General features: G+C 52.4%; 1 protein-coding gene across 1 annotated transcript; it reads left to right on the top strand.

Annotated features, from left to right (window-relative positions):
* The first annotated feature begins 1,571 nt into the window (after window positions 1-1,571).
* Stc2 (stanniocalcin 2) lies at window positions 1,572-13,814 on the top strand. The gene is made up of 4 exons (XM_028893362.2): window positions 1,572-2,173; window positions 4,004-4,146; window positions 6,510-6,721; window positions 11,217-13,814. Exons 1-4 carry the CDS (start codon window positions 2,023-2,025, stop codon window positions 11,602-11,604), a joined length of 894 nt encoding a protein of 297 aa, XP_028749195.1. The 5' UTR covers window positions 1,572-2,022; the 3' UTR covers window positions 11,605-13,814.
* The last annotated feature ends 3,766 nt before the right edge of the window (window positions 13,815-17,580 follow it).

Genomic DNA, 17,580 nt, shown 5'->3' with positions numbered 1-17,580 from the left:
GTTTCTTCCGGCCATCGAAGACTAAGACATTCGAAGTGACCGTTTCCTGGGGCCCGAGAGATGGAGAGCTACTATGGGCAGAAGCTCCAAGAGGTCCTGCCCCTGGAAAGCCCATTCCGAAGGCACCTTCCCACGTCCTCCCTTACTTCGTCCAATCTGAAGCAGCGGTCACCCTGATCCCCAGCCTCTGCCATCTCGTCGCTGGAAGGCAGCTGGCACCCAGGAAAGCTGAGCAGCAGCAAAAAGACAACCTGCGCGCCCATCTCTACAACCCCTCCCTCAGGCGTGTCGCACGTAGGCGCAGAAGAGGCAGCGAGTGCGCCTCGGTGCGGAGGCCCAGGGTAGCAGTCGCCGCGGGCGGTGCGTGATGAAACCTCCCCGGCGCATTACAGCAGAGTGCGCAGGCGAGCGGGGAGTCGGGCAAGGACGTGGGTTGAGAGCTGGTACCCAGACTCACCTGTTCTCCAAGACTAGGGTAGAGAATGCGGGGGAGGGGCAAGTAGTGCCAATGCCGGATGAGGGCCCGGTGGCGCTAGGTGCCGCGCTCGCCTCTTCACCCTCCCCCAACCAAGCTAGCCCCCCAAACTAAGCCGTCGGGTTAACGAGGCCAAGAGCAGCAGTTCCTGTCCCGGGCCGGCGCGAGGGAGACGTGAGCGTGCACACGTACACACACAGCAGGGGGGAGAGGCGCTCCCAGCGGCGCCCAACTTTCTCCCTGCTTCCTCCAGTGGGGGAGATAGCAGCTGAGGGTGATCTGATTGCCAGGGTGCTTAAGGAGGGGGCTCCAAAAGAGAGAAAAAGGATGGAGAGAGAACGTCCTGAGATTTGGGGGGTTTGGGCTTTTATTTTTGCATCAGAGAGCTGATGAGTAAAGGAAACCCTCAGCTGGGCGGAGTGGCGCTTAGGAAAAATGGAAGCGTGTGTTTGGAGATGCCTAAAGTTGTCTGTCAAGCTCTGGCCTCTGGAGCACGCGATGCTCCGCGGCCGCCTGACCCAAGGCTGCCTGGGCCTCCTAGCGACTCGCCAGGAAATGATGCAAGTCTGGATTGTCACCTGGATCCCTGAAGCCCAGACAGGAATCCGTCTGGATTGGGGGAGGGGCGAGACGAGACTCTCCAGGTGTTGCAGGACCCACCAAATCTGGGCAAAAAAAAAAAAAAAAAAAAAAAGTGGGAGGTGAACTGTCTCTCGGGCCAAGTGCTTCGGGGTTTTGGCGCCTGTCTTCGAGCGCCTGTTCTTTAAATGCCAAGCGTCACGACGCTTAGGAATTCCCATCAGAGCTCAATTTGCTCTCACCATCTCTGTGCCCAGGTATCTGTTCCAATCTACCCAGGCCTCGGGGCTTAGAATGTCACTGAGTTCCAAAGAGGAAACTTTCCCAGCCGGAAGCGAGCCCTGAGGACGCTGTCCTAGTGAGGACCGACCCTCCCCGCCCTACCCCACCCCCTTTTCTTAATCTTTAGTTGCAACTGGGACTGGCATCCGCTTTGACTTTTTTTTTTTTTCCTCAGCCCGTTCGGCCATTGCCCCCGAGCACCCGCACACGCGCACGCGTCTCGGGCCTCGCTCACACACACACGCACGCAAAAGCGTGGCCGCCGCCAGGTCGGCAACTTTGTGGGGCGCTCGCCGCGGCGCTCCGCTTCCTCCCGTAGTAGTTGGCGCAGGCCCCGCCTCCCGGCGGTGTTGTCAAACGGGCCGGGGTCTCGGATTGGTCCAGCCTCCGGGACAACACCTGCTCGACTCCTTCATTCAAGTGACACCAGAGCTTCCAGGGATATTTGAGGCACCATCCCTGCCATCGCCGGGCACTCGCGGCGCCGCTAACGGCCTGGTCACATGCTCTCCGGAGAGCTACGGGAGGGCGCTGGGTAACCTCTATCCGAGCCGCGGCGAGGAGGAGGGAAGGGGCGAGCAAGGAGGAAGAGTGGGAGGAGGGGGAAAGCGGCGGAGGAGGAAGAGGAGGAGGAGGGGCGCACAAAGAATCCAGGTCTCCCGGCGGGAGGGTGATACCCAGAAACCATGTGTGCGGAGCGGCTGGGCCAGTTCGTGACCCTGGCTTTGGTGTTTGCCACCTTGGACCCGGCGCGGGGGACCGACGCCACGAACCCTCCGGAAGGTCCCCAAGACAGGGGCACCCAGCAGAAAGGCCGCCTGTCCCTGCAGAACACAGGTAAACGCGTGCGTCCTGCAGCCGGGAGCTGCCGGGGAAAACACGGTGCACGCCCGCAGCGCTCCCCGTGCGTTTAGCCCTAACCCGGCGACCCGAGCTCACCCCGGGCCGCGCAAACTCTTGGTGGCTCCGGACGTGCAGAGGGGAAGAACGAGGAGAAGCGAGGGCTGGGCCGGGCTCTGAGCGCCCGGAATCCGCACGTGCTAACAGGGTGATGAAATGGCTGAGGCAGGACTTGTTGCTGCTCTCCCCCAGGGCTGAGGGGAAATGAGGCAGCGCTTGGTGCTGCCAGTTCCAGCCAGAGTCCCAGGCCCCGCGCAAAGGCGCGCTTCGTCCAGGCTAGCCCGTGCGAGACACCGAGAGTCCTCGGAACTGGGCTCGCCCTGCGCCCAGAGAACTTCTCTTCCAAGCCGGCCAGCCTGGCATGGACTGTCCCCCCTTCCTTTAAAGATTACCGGACATCCCAGAACTTTGCTGGCCAGTTAAATGGCATCAAGAACTTTTCCTCTGGGGGAGGGGGTTCGCAAAGTGTACCTCTATGATTCTGCCGCGGTCCCTTGCCCCTAGACAGGTCAGCAAGGGAAGAAATGTTGACACGACCCAAATCGTGTGCCGGCCCTGCTCGCCGCCAAGCTGCAGCGCAGAGCCTGGCGTGCGGCACACGGGGCTGGCCTTCTTCCCAGCTCCCGGGAGAGAAAGAAACGTGTCTGCCGCTCGGCTCCTTGCTCAGGCCCCCATCCCCGCTATTACCCCCCCCGGGGGGGGGGGGCGTGTGAACGCGGCGGCCGTGGCGTGCGTGCGCTCCTTGCCTGAGCCCAAGTGCACAAATGCTGGTCAGGGGCGCCCAAGTGGGTGATCGCTGTCCCGCCCGCGGCCACGCGTGGAGTCAGTTCAGCCTCTCGGCCCCGGTTGTCCAGGCGCGCAGTCGAGGGTCCCTCACCCGCCCTGCCCCTCAGTCTCTCGCTAGATTTCATCTGATACAGATTTTTCGACTCGAGCCCCGCCCTTCTTCCAAAATACACTTTCTTAGTGTAATTTTGCGGTTGGTTTAAATCGTAGAACTGAGTGAGCCGAAGAGGGCTCGAGACTGCACTCCCGCAGCCTGACAGCTCCCATTCTGTCCTTTCAGGCTGACGAATTAGGACATCTTGGAAGAGGTAGCAGGCTCCCGGACCTCAGGGATTCTAGGGGATTAAGTGATATCTCACACCACACCAGATCCCTAATTAAAAGGAACCTCCAAAGTGAGTGGCAGCGGGTGGCCAGCCCCCACCTTCCTCCATTCTGAGGCTGTTGCCCGCCGCTGCAGCCTCTCTGACCTGGCATTTTTTAATGCGGGTGGTTTGGAGGCACGGCTTTAGTAGGAATCTTGTTTTGATTTTTAGGTGTTGAATCATAAAGCTGAATTGAAGTTGCCTTTTGGACGCTTTCGTCTGGGATCAGGAAGGAAATAGCCGGATCTTAAAGGCAGTGGCTTCTGCAGCCCCAAAGAGAAGGCCATTTAATTCATGAAATTCAGTCTTTTTAAGTTCTTACTTTTCCCTGTGGGTTTCAAAAGCTGAAATATTTTCTGCTCTTAAACTGAGTATCCCCACATTTACTTCATAAAGTGGGAAAGAGAAAAGGGGGAAAAGAAAATGCTCAGACTAACCTCTGACTGTGATATTTGTTATTTTGGGCTAATTTTACAAAAATTTACAAATATCAATTCTTTTCTATAAGTAGTAGTAAGTAATAACATTTTATTTCCCCGACCCCTTAGAATCTGAAATTGGAACGACTTTTCCCCTTTAATTTTCCTCTAGTAATTTTTTTTTTTTTTCATTTTAGCGGAGATCCAGCACTGTTTGGTCAACGCCGGGGACGTGGGGTGTGGCGTGTTTGAGTGTTTCGAGAACAATTCTTGTGAAATCTGGGGCTTACATGGGATTTGCATGACTTTTCTACACAACGCTGGAAAATTCGATGCCCAGGTAAAACATATAGCATGAAGAATATTCTGGGTTGGTGTGGCATGGTTGAAATATTGGCTCGAAAGACTTGCTCACACATTTCCTAAACTGTTATTTAAGACAGTTCGGGGCTCAAGGGCGTACAGAAGGGTACTGGGGTGTCTGCCGGGCACCCCTGCTCTGCTCTCTGAAGCTGCTGGTAGGCCAAATCCTCCTGGATTCTTATGCCCTTACTGCATAGACCAAGCAGGCCTGACGTCAAAGTCACAGCCAGTAATAAAACACAGTGTCAGCCGGGCGGCGGTGGCTCACGCCTTTAATCCCAGCACTCGGGAGGCAGAGCCAGGCGGATCTCTGTGAGTTCGAGGCCAGCCTGGGCTACAGAGTGAGATCCAGGAAAGGCGAAAAGCTACACAGAGAAACCCTGTCTCGAAAAACCAAAAAAAAATAAAATAAAATAAAAACAAAACAGTTGTCTGGACAACTAGAACCCAGTCCCCTAAAGTGCGTTAGGAAGAGAAGGCTGAGGTAGCAGCAGAGGCTCTTCCAGCTGTATGTGGGCAGGCAGCCTAGACAATTCACAGCCTCCAAACAGCACTGAGCAGTCTCCTCTCCCACTCTGAAAAGTCAAAACCTTGACTGACTCTCACTTGTTCTATAGTCAGAGCTGAATCTGCCTCAGATTCCCATGGTAGAGTTGAGTTGCTGGGCAGGGCAGAAAACCAATAAGCAAGCTGATGGTCCCAGCACAGAGGGCCCACATTAGTGTTTAGATGGCATGTAGTATGAGGCTCGTCTTCGTTTTCTGCCCCGGCTCTCAGCCCTGATGAAACACCCTGTTGTTACATCTCATAAACTTCCTCTCCCATTTCATTGGAGCATAGTGACTAAGTTTGGAGGAGGCCAACAGTTGAGGTGTGATTCAGACACGTCACCAGTCACCATCCACTGACATCCCGTGGACAGCCTCACAAAGCAAGGCCCGGGAACCAGAAAGGGACGTGACGGGGCGGCAGCCCAAACTGCAGAGGATGTGAGGTAGCAGAAGGGGAAACAGAAACGGAGGAAAGGGGAGAACTTTGAACTCCTTGCCGCTCCTTAGAAAAAGGTACCCCCCTCAGAACCAACTGGAGCTAGGACACGCAATAGGAAATCCGGAAGAGAGGAGTATATTGAGGGCCTTCCCACAGGATGTCAGAGAAGAATACTGAAAAAACAGATTGCCACAGCCCTCACATAAATCCATCTTCCTTGTTTTCTCAGCCAATAGGAGTATGTTCTCAAGTTAGAGGCGCCCCTTTCAAGACACTTCTCAGTGTATAACTACTTAGTAGAGTGAGAGCTAAGTCCTGCCCTCCACCAAATTTGGCCCCAGCTAGAAAATCGAAGGGGAGGGGGTGCCACAGAGTGGACACGTGTGCCACGTGGGTTTTCAACCATCAGACACTATCTGTAGACATTTCTAAAGAGAAAACCAAAATAAATAAACATACTGGCTGGCTTCCCACTTCCAACCTAAACTAGTTCACTTTCTCAACTCAGTGATTTCTAGGCCTGCCTTAAAAAAAAAAAAAAGTTAGCTCCTCAGATAGCCTATTTCCATATTTCCATAGTAATTGAAGGGAGATTCCTGGGTAGATACCCAGCAGTGCCTCCAGGCCAGGGAGGTTGGTAAGAGGAAAATAGGGAACTTACCCCCACATCCTGACAGCTGTCTCCTTTCTGGTCTTGGCACAATCGGCTGAGGTTACCAGGAAGGAGAGCTGTGAGCCACATGTATGCCTGCCTGGCTGCCTCGCCCCTCTGAGGCAGAGCTGGGAGGATGCTATTTGATGTTCCTGTCCCACTCACATGCAAGCTAGATGCCAGGTGGGCCTTTTAGAGGCTATAATCCTAACAGTTTAAAAGCAAAGAATGTTCCTCCTGGAAGCATGAGAAAAGGAGACAAGGCCATGAGCTGGAGCACTGGAACTAAATGGGAGGCTGCAGGAACACTGCTTCCCAGGGATGGAACACAAACAAGGACTGTGCTCCTCCTGCTGATACTGGCAATGGAGTTGTAGCCAGATTCCCTGGTGTTCCAGGGAATCTGCTACCAGGCGGTTACCGCCCAGCTGCCTGGAGGATGCCCCAGTTTCAGGGAAACTAGAAGAGAGGCAGATCTGTTCGTGTACAGAGCTCACATCCACTCTGGCCTGACGACAGGGATGTCCTGTCACTCTTGAATGTAGCCTCCCACCCGGAACCACATCAATCCGAGTGGAACCTTGGCCCTCTGAGATCAAAAACTTAAACACAAGCATAAGACTGGCACATGCCATCCTGGCTAGTGACAAAAATCTCGTCTCCTCTGCCCCCCTCCCTTCTGTGTTCTCTATCCTCAGGGCAAGTCATTCATCAAGGATGCCTTGAGGTGCAAGGCCCATGCCCTGCGGCACAGATTTGGCTGCATCAGCAGGAAGTGCCCGGCAATTAAGGAGATGGTCTTCCAGTTGCAGAGGGAATGCTATCTCAAGCATGATCTGTGCTCGGCAGCACAGGGGAACATCGGTGTGATTGTGGAGATGATAAATTTCAAGGACCTCCTGCTGCATGAGTGAGTAGCACCCCAATCCCCAGGAGAATGGGAGGAAGGGTCTCCTGGCAAGGGTGGGGTCCTGGGGGCTGGAAATGTGTTTGAGGATGCTACTTTTGGAAGTGGACTGCCTTCAAGTGGGTACTGCGGTGGTGTGCCCCAGAAAGCTAGAAAGCCTCAGGAACTCATCAGATTTGAAGTCCCCACGAACAGAAACAGACCATTCTTTTTACTCAGTACAAACCCTCAGAAGCACTCCATCCTCCCCACGGCCAAATCCTGACTGGTTGCTGCCTGATGGGAGTCAGAACAACAGTCGGTGCACACTGACGGTTCCCTGCCTTTAGGCGCTAGGCGCTACGCCAAGTGTGTTACATGCAATGTCCACCCAGTCCTCACATCAACCCTTTATATCTCCGAATTCTCACCACAGAAGAGAAAACTGAGCCCTACTGGGGTGCAGGACTCACAGTTAGGGGAGCAAAGCTGGGAGCTGGGGTCCAGGCAGCCTGGCAGCAGCAGGCAGCAGCAGCTAGGCCATCAAAGGCTCCAATCTCCCCGGCAGCTCTTTCCGCCTTTAGAGCCCCTTTCCCTCCCCTTTCCCCTTCTCTAACTCCGCAGAAAACACAAAACATCAGGAACTTTAGTTGGCTAACCGTGCATGCTAAAATGGACTTGAAGAGTCACGATCCAATGATAGAACCAAATCATCTCATTCCTTGACGTTTACCCAGCTGTAAGATCCTGGATCTGGCAGAGCAGTAAAGCACACTGACACAACACCATTGTTTCTAGCACACAGCACGGTCCATGGGCCCCAAAGACGGAGATATAGATGGGAAAGGAAGCCACCAGTTCAGCCAACCAGTGCCGACCGGTCCCAGCCCCCTTTGTTCTTCCGAACATTTGCAAAGGAGCAATGAGATCGACGATAGTGATTATCTTTTATCTCTCTTTGGTGTGCCAGGACCTTGGCTATGGGCTATCCATGGATTCCCACATTTGCCTTTCCCAACCAACTGCAAGACTGAAATTAGCATCTCCGTGTCAGAGAGGAAGGCTAGTGAAGCCGAGAACTTTTAACGTTCTTCCTCGTGAGAACTGATTCCTACTTTGCAGCTGGGGAATGGTAGTGCACACTCTCCTCTCACGATCCACAGGGGATGGTTCAGGGACCTCCCCCACACCTCCACATTCAGGAATGAGGAGGTCTCAGATAAATTGATGGGGTGTTTGCATATGACTCAGCACCCTCCCATCGACTCTGGATGACTTGTACCTAGAGACAATGCAACTGCTGTGGAAGTAGTTGTTAGCGCACAGTGCTTAGGAAACGATGTCAGGAAAAGTCTGCTTTAGTAGGTACAAGGGCAGGTTGCTTCCAAGACATTGACCTGTGGTTGGCTAGTTGAATCTGCAGACACGGAGCTGTGTATAACTGAAACTCCATGTGAGGAATAGGCCAGCGGCCAGAATGTCAACTGCCATGTTCCTCCCTGACCTGTTCTAATTAGACCTGCTAAGTTCATGGGTCTTCATGTATGACAAGGGCTTCTTCCTTTTCCTAATTTCTACCTCATCGTCACCAGAGAGTACTGTGACATCCCTCAAGGTGCTCTTGAAAGAGGCACATAATCATGGCCAAGGAACCTCTGTCTTAGTAGCATATTTAAGATGGTCTTGAGAGAGGGAGGTTGGGGAACTGCCATAGTCCTATGATATATTCCTGGAGTGTGTGGAGTGTTGGTATCTTCTAAAGAAAGGTCTTTGGGAAAAGTGAAGGCTTTCAATTTTGGGGAACACACACCCCACCCTAGTATTTAGAAAGGGTTAGAGCACTGTGGTGTCTAGTGTCTCTCCCACAGGAACATGGCTTCCAGGCCAGGGACTCTTGTTTCAAAGGATCCCCTCAACCATTTAGAATAAGCAACAGCAGCCAGCACTGGCCTGCTCTGCAGAAGCAGGTGGCCGACCCTGTGCAGAAGGTGTGGGCGTCTTAAGAACATTGCCAGGAGGCCGGCCGTGTGCAGGGCCTCCTTCTCCTGCTAAGCCAGGACTTCTGGGCAGTGAGTTTGGGCCAAACTCCAGCTCCTTGAAACCCCCCATTCCCCATCACCACGCAGCGATGAAATGCCCCAGCTTAACTGATTAAAGGATCCTTTCAGTCCCCAAATGCCAAGAAAGCCATCTCAGAGTGTGTGGCAACAGTCACAAACAAGAGAGTGTGAGCCAACTTTGCCTTTCGCTTTAAAGAGGAGGAAGTCGGTTGCTGCGGAATCCAAACCACCCCATTCCTCTCCAGTGCTTATGCAGGGGTGGCAGCGGCGTCCAATCTGCTGCAAGCTGCCCCTGTCACTGCCGCCTGGCCACCCCACTCTCTCTCTATCGTCTGCCTCCCCCTAGCTGTGGTCAGCCTCCATTGGCCTCGGCACACCCTGTCACCAGGTGCTGGCAGCCATCAAGGGTTTGGAGCCTCAGGCACATCCCCCTCCTTCAGCCTTGCCGACACTTAGTTGAGTGCTGGGTTTTGTCACCAGACAGGCTCAGCCTGCAGCCTAAGAAGGCAGCCTGCCAACCCAAAGCACGGCTTAGATTAATTTACTTGGCCACACACGCCCTCCCCACAGGACTCAGCTTCGTCCTTGAGAGAGAAGACAGAGCAAGCCGAGGAGAGGGGGACTAGTCCTGCCTCAGGAGGTCGGTGTCTGCCTTATAGGTCCAGGGTTCAGTGGCAGACACACCATGATGGGGAAGACCCAAGAGACAACTGTATTCCTGAGAGAATCTTTTAAAGTATAGACGCTTAAAGGAGAGAGTCAGTTCAGAATCCCAGATCGACCCAAGTGACCAAACATCTTGCTCCCCTTTTGCAGATGGACTCAGTGGGTTTGAGCTTCCTAAATCAGTGTTTGTTTTCAAAAGATGGAGGGGGCATGAACAGCTTTCAGCATCCGTTTCTATGTGCTCCAGAGACATTGCCGTACTGTCCTTACCGCTGGCAGAAGCCTGCTTGAAAGAGGCTAAGAACCTTGCCCACCAGCCGTGCGCAAACTGTGATGCCAAAGAAATCAAGTAGGCCTCAAAACACAGTTCCAGAACATTCCTTCTGGCTGTTCTCAGCCCAGGCCAGGCCTTCCTTGCCTAGGATTTCCCAAATGGGACTTTCCTTTTCCCTCTTCCTGGTTCTTACATCGTCCTCGAAGTAAGGGCAGTTCCCACTTGAGGAGTGGCTAGCAAAGACAGCATTGGCCGTGGCACACATCTTAGTACCTAATGCTGCTTTTTTTGCAGCGCAAGTTGCCAACTTGCAGAGAAAGATCACAAGGGCCCTAGGGGAGCCATCCAAGTGTCAGCTCAAGCATTGGGGAGGAGAGAACACCTTTGCTCCTTAGAGCTGGCTGCATGTCCCACAGTGATTTCCGGGAGGTCGGGGGGAGACACGGGGTACGGGACTTTATGTCATGGGCAGATTTGTCCAGGACTTAACTCTAGTTAGCCACACAAAGTCACATGAAGCATCCCACATCTTCTTGGATCTTAAAAGGCCAGTGAGAGTTAAGGGAGGCTCAGTGACTTAGGCCCTGAGAACTCGCTGATGGAGACATGCTTTACCAGGTAGGCCCATAAATGTAAAAAGCGGGCACACTTCTGTCCCGAGTGAAGTCCTCCAGCAATTTGGCTAAAGAATAACTCAGGGGAGCCAATACAGGTGGAGAATACGGCTCTGAGCCCAGAACAGAGCGTGTTGGTTTCACAGAGAGCTGCTCTCATTCTGGACATGGGGGTCCTGACAGCCTACCCTCACTCCAATGCAAGGAACATCCTGGCTGACTGAAAGGGCAATGGCAGCATTCCCAACTCCCTGGTACCTTCAAAGGGAGAACTACAGGGAGGTGACCCCACAGGGAAGTGGTCCAGCCCATCCCAGTCCATCCCAGATTCTCCCAGACAGAGACATCCATACCCATCAGTTTTCCAAAAGGCCCTTTATTGTGAGCCTAAAGTCAGAGGCACAGAGACAGGGAAAGTGACCTCAGAAGATCCTCACTGATGCCACCTGGGAGGGGCAAATATGGGGGCTCCTGAAAGCTGCTCAGGAACCCCTTAGCCCAACACTTTGCATTCTTCACTGAAAACACACACAAACACACACACCAATTTGATATTAAAGGCCCTTCACCATTTGCCAAGATCGTCTCCACTCCAGCCAAAACTCAGCAGCTCCTGTAGCCTGGATGTGCCCAGGACACCCTTGCTCTCCTGTTCACACAGCTGCTCTGCCTGAAATGCCTACCTTAATGTCCTAACCCTCAGCTTTCCTCCTTTGATTCTACACACTGTCGGTGGCCCTTTGTCCTGGGACTCTACACCTGTCTGAGGAGCGGGAACCTAGTCCATAAAGATCACCCACTGAACCCAAGTTAAGCACTGTCTTTCTTGGCCCAGTCACAACGCCCCAGGGCTCCGTTAGGACATGCTCCAACATTAGTCTTTCTTCCTCTGCTCAAATCTCTAGGCCCTATGTGGACCTCGTAAATCTGCTGTTGACCTGTGGGGAAGATGTGAAGGAGGCCGTCACCCGCAGTGTCCAGGCTCAGTGTGAGCAGAACTGGGGAGGCCTGTGCTCCATCCTGAGTTTCTGCACTTCCAACATACAGAGACCTCCCACCGCAGTTCCTGAGCATCAGCCCCTTGCAGACAGGGTCCAACTCTCCAGGCCTCACCACCGGGACACAGGCCACCACCTATCAGAAGCCAGCAGAGGCGCCAAGGGTGAGCGAGGGAGCAAAAGCCACCCAAATGCCCATGCCCGAGGAGGAGCAGGTGGCCAGAGCACCCAGGGACCTTCTGGAAGCAGCGAGTGGGAAGATGAACAGTCTGAGTATTCCGATATCCGGAGGTGAAATGAAAACCTGGCCACGAAAGCTTTCCTCCAGGCCGTCCATTTTCTTACCTATGGACATTCCAAACATTTACCATTAAAGAGGGGGTGTGTCACACGCAGGATGTGTGCGAATTGTGGACTTCATGCAGGTGTATGAACAGGTGAGACGGAGACTCCAGGGCGGCAGGGTCCCAGGTGCCTGGTGGATTGGCACCTACTTAAGCTTATTCAAAGGAGTGCTGCCGGCAGTCCGCCTTGTAACTTTGTCCTTTTCGGTCCGTGGGAGCTAGTGGGTGGCTGAGGTGTGCTCTGTTGGGGGGAGGTCAGACAGGGAGGGGAGGGGCCACACACGGGTGCCAGGCCCTACCCTACCGTTTCCAGTGCCGCCTGCAGGAACCAGGGCACCTGGGTTCTGGGGCAGGAGTGAGTGGGAGGTGTGGCTGTTGAGGAAGAGGAAGAGCAGAGAGGATGCTGGGGCTTATCCATGCTCAGTGCCAAACTGAGTTAGTGTCGTGTGTGGGACCTTGTATTTCAGAGCTGCTGGAAGGGACGTGGGGTAGCGCATTTTCTGTGGGTCATTTCTGAGCCATTGTTCTGTCGGGGCGACACCTGAAGGAGTGGCCCCTGTCTGTTTATTTTGATCACTGCTTCGGATCTCAATTTAACTTTTTTTAAAAAAAAAAAAAAAAAAAAAAAAAACCATTGACATTTATACGTCTGTCATCTAAATAAATGGCTTTCAAACCACACAACTGGGTCACCAAAACCAGCTCAAAGGAGGAAGAAAACGAACCCCAGCCCATGTCTGGAGGGGAAATTGTTGTGAGTTCTAGTTTAAAAAGAGCTGAAATAGCACTATCCCCATGTGGGCTTCTACCATCTGGAACAGACGGATACCTAGAGGGAAAAGGACATACCGGGTCCTTTCCTTAGGCAGCATCCCTAGAATTGTACTGTCTCAGCTCGACCTCAGCCGAGTCCTACGGGCCTGTACATTGAATCCGTGTGGCCAAGTTGGAAACCAGCCTCTGCAAGCCCGAAAGAGAGAAAGGCGTGGAGACCACGAAGGAAATTGCCTTTGGGGAATACCACCCTCTGCATACTTGGGCTTTGCTCTCTAAGAGACAGGGCTTTCCACGGCCAAAGCAGAAGTTCAGCCACAAGGACCGAAGTGGGTGGACGAGAGGAAGGCCAAAGGGGGGGAGAAGGGACCTGTGGCAGCAACGGCACTAAGGTCTTTCTCAGGCTGTCACGGTTACCGCTTTTGCAGCCAGCACACACAGCACCCAGTGCTGTAGGAGTACGGGGTATCCTGGACCCAGGTCTCTAGAGCAAGGCTCAGCCAGCTTTTTCTAGGAAGGGCCAAATAGTAATTAGAGAGTTTCAGTTCGGCAAGCCACATGGTTGCTGCTGCCGCTAGCCAGCTCTGCCCTGACATCACAAACGCACCCTCGGCTGCCCTAATGAAGGGCTGGGCTCTGTCCCGCTGCGATTTTCTTCAACAGGCACCCGGCTGGACTTGGTTCACAGACCGTACACAGCATGCTCCCTGTTCTAGGGAGTGGGGATGAAAAGCATGCATTCTGCCTTACCCGGCTACTCTAGTTCTCTCTGGAAGGGCCCCGAGGCCAGAGACAGCCGCACTTCCCTGAAGTGGGCTGGTGTCTGTCTCTCCAGGCAGGATCCAATCTCAATCTCTCATAGGCTGTGCTTGAAAACAAGACAAAACAAAATATCATTTGGGGAGGGGGTGGGTGACACGCTGGAAAACCCCCAGAAATATGTGGGGCTGCAGAGAGGAGAGGAGCGTATGTGCATTTGATCCAGTTCTGCCGGGAAGGAAGGAGGCCCGGCGTGCCAGGCTCTGCCACGGGAAATGAATGTACATTGCGGGGCTCTCATGCCGAGTGGTCGTGGGGCACCTGGACTCTTTCTGCTTACATCACTCACAAACATTCTCCGCCGTCTCTGGCTCAGCTGCTCATGGGTCACCGGCATCCGGACTGGGTTCATCAGTGTCTTGTGTTCACTTAACTGATGTTCCGTTTGTGGTTTCTACTGTAAGTATTTGTCCTTTGTATTTTTTATCTCCGTGCCTTCCCCTACAGGCACAAACTCACTTTGTATGTTCATTCGAACCCACGACTGATCTCTGTTGTGTATTTTCATGCCTTTGTCGTCCCTTCCCCCTCCAAAAGTAAAAAAAAAAAAAAAAAAAAAAAAAAAAAAGTGCCATTTCATGACCCCTCGTGTGATTAGAAACAGAATATATTTATCCCTCCGGTCCTTTTGCTCAAAATTGTCCACATTCTTGTGTGCCTCGTGAAGGCGTTCGTTCGCAGTCTAAATGTGAGTGAGGCAGCTGTTGAAAATGGCCCCTCTTCAGGCTTCAGGCTTCGTACACATTTACTGGAGAGCCTTCCTGTGAGGAAGGATGTGGGTCTCCAAATAAAGCTGCAGTGTTTATTTTGAGCATCGAATCTTAACGAGATGATGTGAACACCTCTCCTTTGTATCAATAAATAGCCCTGTTATTCTAAAATGAGAGGGGCCAAAGACAGCAAAACGCTGACAGCCCAAACCCGAATAAACAGGAGACACCAGCCCAGAACTGCAGTCCGTGGTCCTCACACAGGAGCGGAAACTCCAGTCCTGGCAAAGGGCATCTCAGAAACAACATGGAGACGATGCTCCTGGCACCACCTCCTAAGGAAGAATAGGACCACAGTACCACGTGGGTTTCCCAAGTCAGTGTCTGCTTCTGTATGGAGTTAGCTGACAGGGCCTGGGCCCTGTCACACTGTGTTGTTTTCCTTCAAGCATTAATAAAGGCTTTAAATAAACGGCTTGCACTTGAGCGGTATTATTTCTGGGGAGCCTTAATGTGAGGTGCAAAGGGAGATAACTGTGAACTGGAGGGCTGTAGACATTGCTTATACTGCATACTTATGGGAGAGAAGCCAGGTGAAGAAGCCCCGTCACACGTCTCAGGACTTCCCCATCCCAGGAACTCTGGCCAAGGCCCCACAGAGCCACCAAGACAAAGAGGAAGAGGAATTCTCTGCCATGGGCCTAGAAATGTCACCCTTATCCCAACTCGCTTGTCCAAGCTCACTCTGCTGTCATCTTCCAGCGCCGCCCTCCCGTTCTTTCAGACTGAGGCTGCAGCCCCTGCCTTCAGCTTAGTCACTTGGCTTGGAACATGGTGAGTCGCTGGCCACCTCCCTCAGGACACTTGGCTAGCACTGCAAAGCCAGGCTGAAGCTGTTCCTCACTACAGCATGCAGGGCCACAGTGCCCACACGTTATGCCTGGCATCCCTGTGGATATCAAGCAAATATTACCCGGTGCTGAGTCCCACAGTCTCAATTACTGTCCCCATTTTGCAGGCAAAGGAGTCCAGGTGGGCCAGCGTATTGTTTCAGCAGGTGAAAGGCTCTTTTGCTGTCAAACCTGGTGACCTGAGTTCAATCCCCGGGACCCTCCTGGTGGAAGTAGAGAACCAACTCCTGAAAGTTGTCCTCCAGTGTCCACATGTGCACTGTGACTTAGGGTGGGAGGTGCTTCCAAAGGTACACACAGACATAACAAGACAGACAGACAGACAGATAAATGTAAGTGGTTTAACTTGAAGAAGAAGAGGGGGAGTCTGAACTCAAAACAGGTGAGGCCTTGCATGAGGCCTGGGAAAAGAATAAAATATACTCATATGTCTATAGCACCGGCCTTGGTGGAATTCCGCTGCAGAGCAGGGAAGAAAATGGATGTTCCCGTCTTTGCTTCCTGCAGAGACCAGAGGACTGGTTGACACAGGCGGACATGATGAGGAGGGGGTGTCTGCGTGTGGACTTCGTAGATGCCCCCACCTCCCCGGCCACTGAGGAAAGCACCTGGGGAGCAGCTGGCTGACGTGAACACACAATGAGTCCTTCATTCTTCCATCAAACCCACTCCAAGGCCAGCCCTGTCTGAGGATCCAGGCTCCCCTCAACTGCTCACCACAGTCCTCAGCATGGCAGGTCTTGAGGGCCAGTTATATGCTCTTGTTTCTGCTGCTTCTGAGCAGATATCATTTCCAAACCTAAGGTCACAGATAAAGAAACTGAGGCACAACCACATTGTACTATGCCCCGCCTCAGGATGAGACCACCCATGTCATTGGTGACATGCAGCTACCCTGTGACTCCATCTGATACCGGCTCTCATCCCAGGTATGAGCACATGGGTTTAATGCACACAAATGAATTCAGACAGGCAGCTGCCTCCCTAAACCCTCGTGGTTGGATTATTAATCTTGGGGAGAAAGAAAGCAAAGAAGCCTCACATATGCCTGGGTCTAAACAAAGTTCCCCAAGGGATATGGAGACACACCCCAAAATCTGGAGAGAGAAATCTGAATTTGTGCTGAAGTCAACAAAAAAGAAAGTCCCTGCCGAGGAGGGGACAAGCCTTGGCCAGCGAACAGCTTTTATGTGAATTATTTTTTTGTGAGTGAAAAAGAGAGAGAAGCAACTTTGGACTTGAGTCCCATGTTACTGCTTGCATAAGCAGTTTAGTTTTATCACTCCTCAAAAAGAAAAAAAAAAAAAAAAAACAACGCACTCCCCAAAGAGAAGAAAAGTCACAGAGCCAACTTGAATTCATGCCTGAAATGGATGCCAACACCATGTACTCTGTCACTTGACAAGACCCAGACTCCATGGCTCCTTTGGGACTACACATAGCCACCATTGAACATCAGATGTGCCTGGATGAGCTATGACTTGGGGAAAAGAGAAATGCTCCTCTGAGGTGCTCTCAGAGGCCGCCAAGCTTCTCAACGGGTGCTCAGAAGAACCATCAGTGGGTCCCAACACACGTGGTCCAGAAAGTTTTAGGATTCTGAAATGAAGGAGGGGGAAGGGCGTGCAAAAAGAAGAGCAATGTGAAGGACGCTGGGACCACCTGCTTGCCCTCCTGGCCAGCGGTGACTGCAGGAAGGGCTGAGGGGCAGAGAGCTTTGTGCAGACAGAGAGCTTTGTGCAGACAGAAGGAGCAGGCCCTAGAATTCATCCTCCTGCCTCAGCAGTAGATATCAGATGGCTAATGTAATTAGCTTATCATTCTGTGGGTCAGAAACTTGGAAGGAACTCATCTGGATGATTCGACTCTTCCCCTGGCATTGCCTGAGGGAATGAATGACTGGAAACTCTACTCCCAACATCTCAGTGTCCTCTACAAGATGGCACCTCAATGCTCCCACCCCATCCCTTCCTCTGCACCACATCCTCAAAGGCCTCTTAGAACATGGCTGCCTCTGGGTAATTTTCCTCTTCCACAGTAACTGACTGCTCTCAAGACAGGTTAGTGGATTTTACAGCGTTTTCTTCAAATCCAAACTGTGGTTTGAATTCACCCTTGGTACTAGAATAACCACAGGACCTAAATGCCATCAAGACAGAATGCAGTTCACTTCCTTATTTTTTTGCAGTTACCTGTACGAGAGAGAACCAATGATAGAGTTTTTCTAGAACTGCCAAATTTTCCAAGCAAAGAAGTTTCAGTTTCCAACACAATGCCATGATGTGTTCTGATGGTCTGACTTTGCTGGGCTAGAATTTTTCAAATGTGGTAGAAGGGACGGAGATATGGTTCCGTGGGGAAAGGCACCTACTGCCGAGCCAGACAGCCAGAGTTCAATCCCCAGGACCCACACGGCGGAGGGAGAGAACTAACTCTGACAAGCTGTCCTTTGACCTCCACACCCATTCATATGTGCACACCCATTCATATGTGCACACCCATTCATATGTGCACACTCATTCATATGTGCACACCCATTCATATGTGCACACCCATTCATATGTGCACACTCATTCATATGTGCACACTCATTCATATGTGCACACCCATTCATATGTGCACACCCATTCATATGTGCACACCCATGCCCAATAAACAAACAAACATGCAACTAAATAAATTACTGACTAGAGAACTTTGGAGTCAGGAGACA

The sequence above is a fragment of the Peromyscus leucopus genome, chromosome 8b (assembly GCF_004664715.2).
Source record: "Peromyscus leucopus breed LL Stock chromosome 8b, UCI_PerLeu_2.1, whole genome shotgun sequence".
NCBI lineage: Eukaryota > Metazoa > Chordata > Mammalia > Rodentia > Cricetidae > Peromyscus > Peromyscus leucopus.
This window is presented reverse-complemented; position numbering and strand designations above follow the sequence as displayed.

What these genes read in the sequence shown, in the direction of transcription:
- Stc2 (XM_028893362.2), top strand. Translation starts at nt 2,023, where the DNA reads ATGTGTGCGGAGCGGCTGGGCCAGTTCGTGACCCTGGCTTTGGTGTTT. An exon ending in CCTGTCCCTGCAGAACACAG is followed by an intron (nt 2,174 to 4,003) that starts GTAAACGCGTGC and finishes TTTTCATTTTAG; the next exon opens with CGGAGATCCAGCACTGTTTG. An exon ending in CTGGAAAATTCGATGCCCAG is followed by an intron (nt 4,147 to 6,509) that starts GTAAAACATATA and finishes CTCTATCCTCAG; the next exon opens with GGCAAGTCATTCATCAAGGA.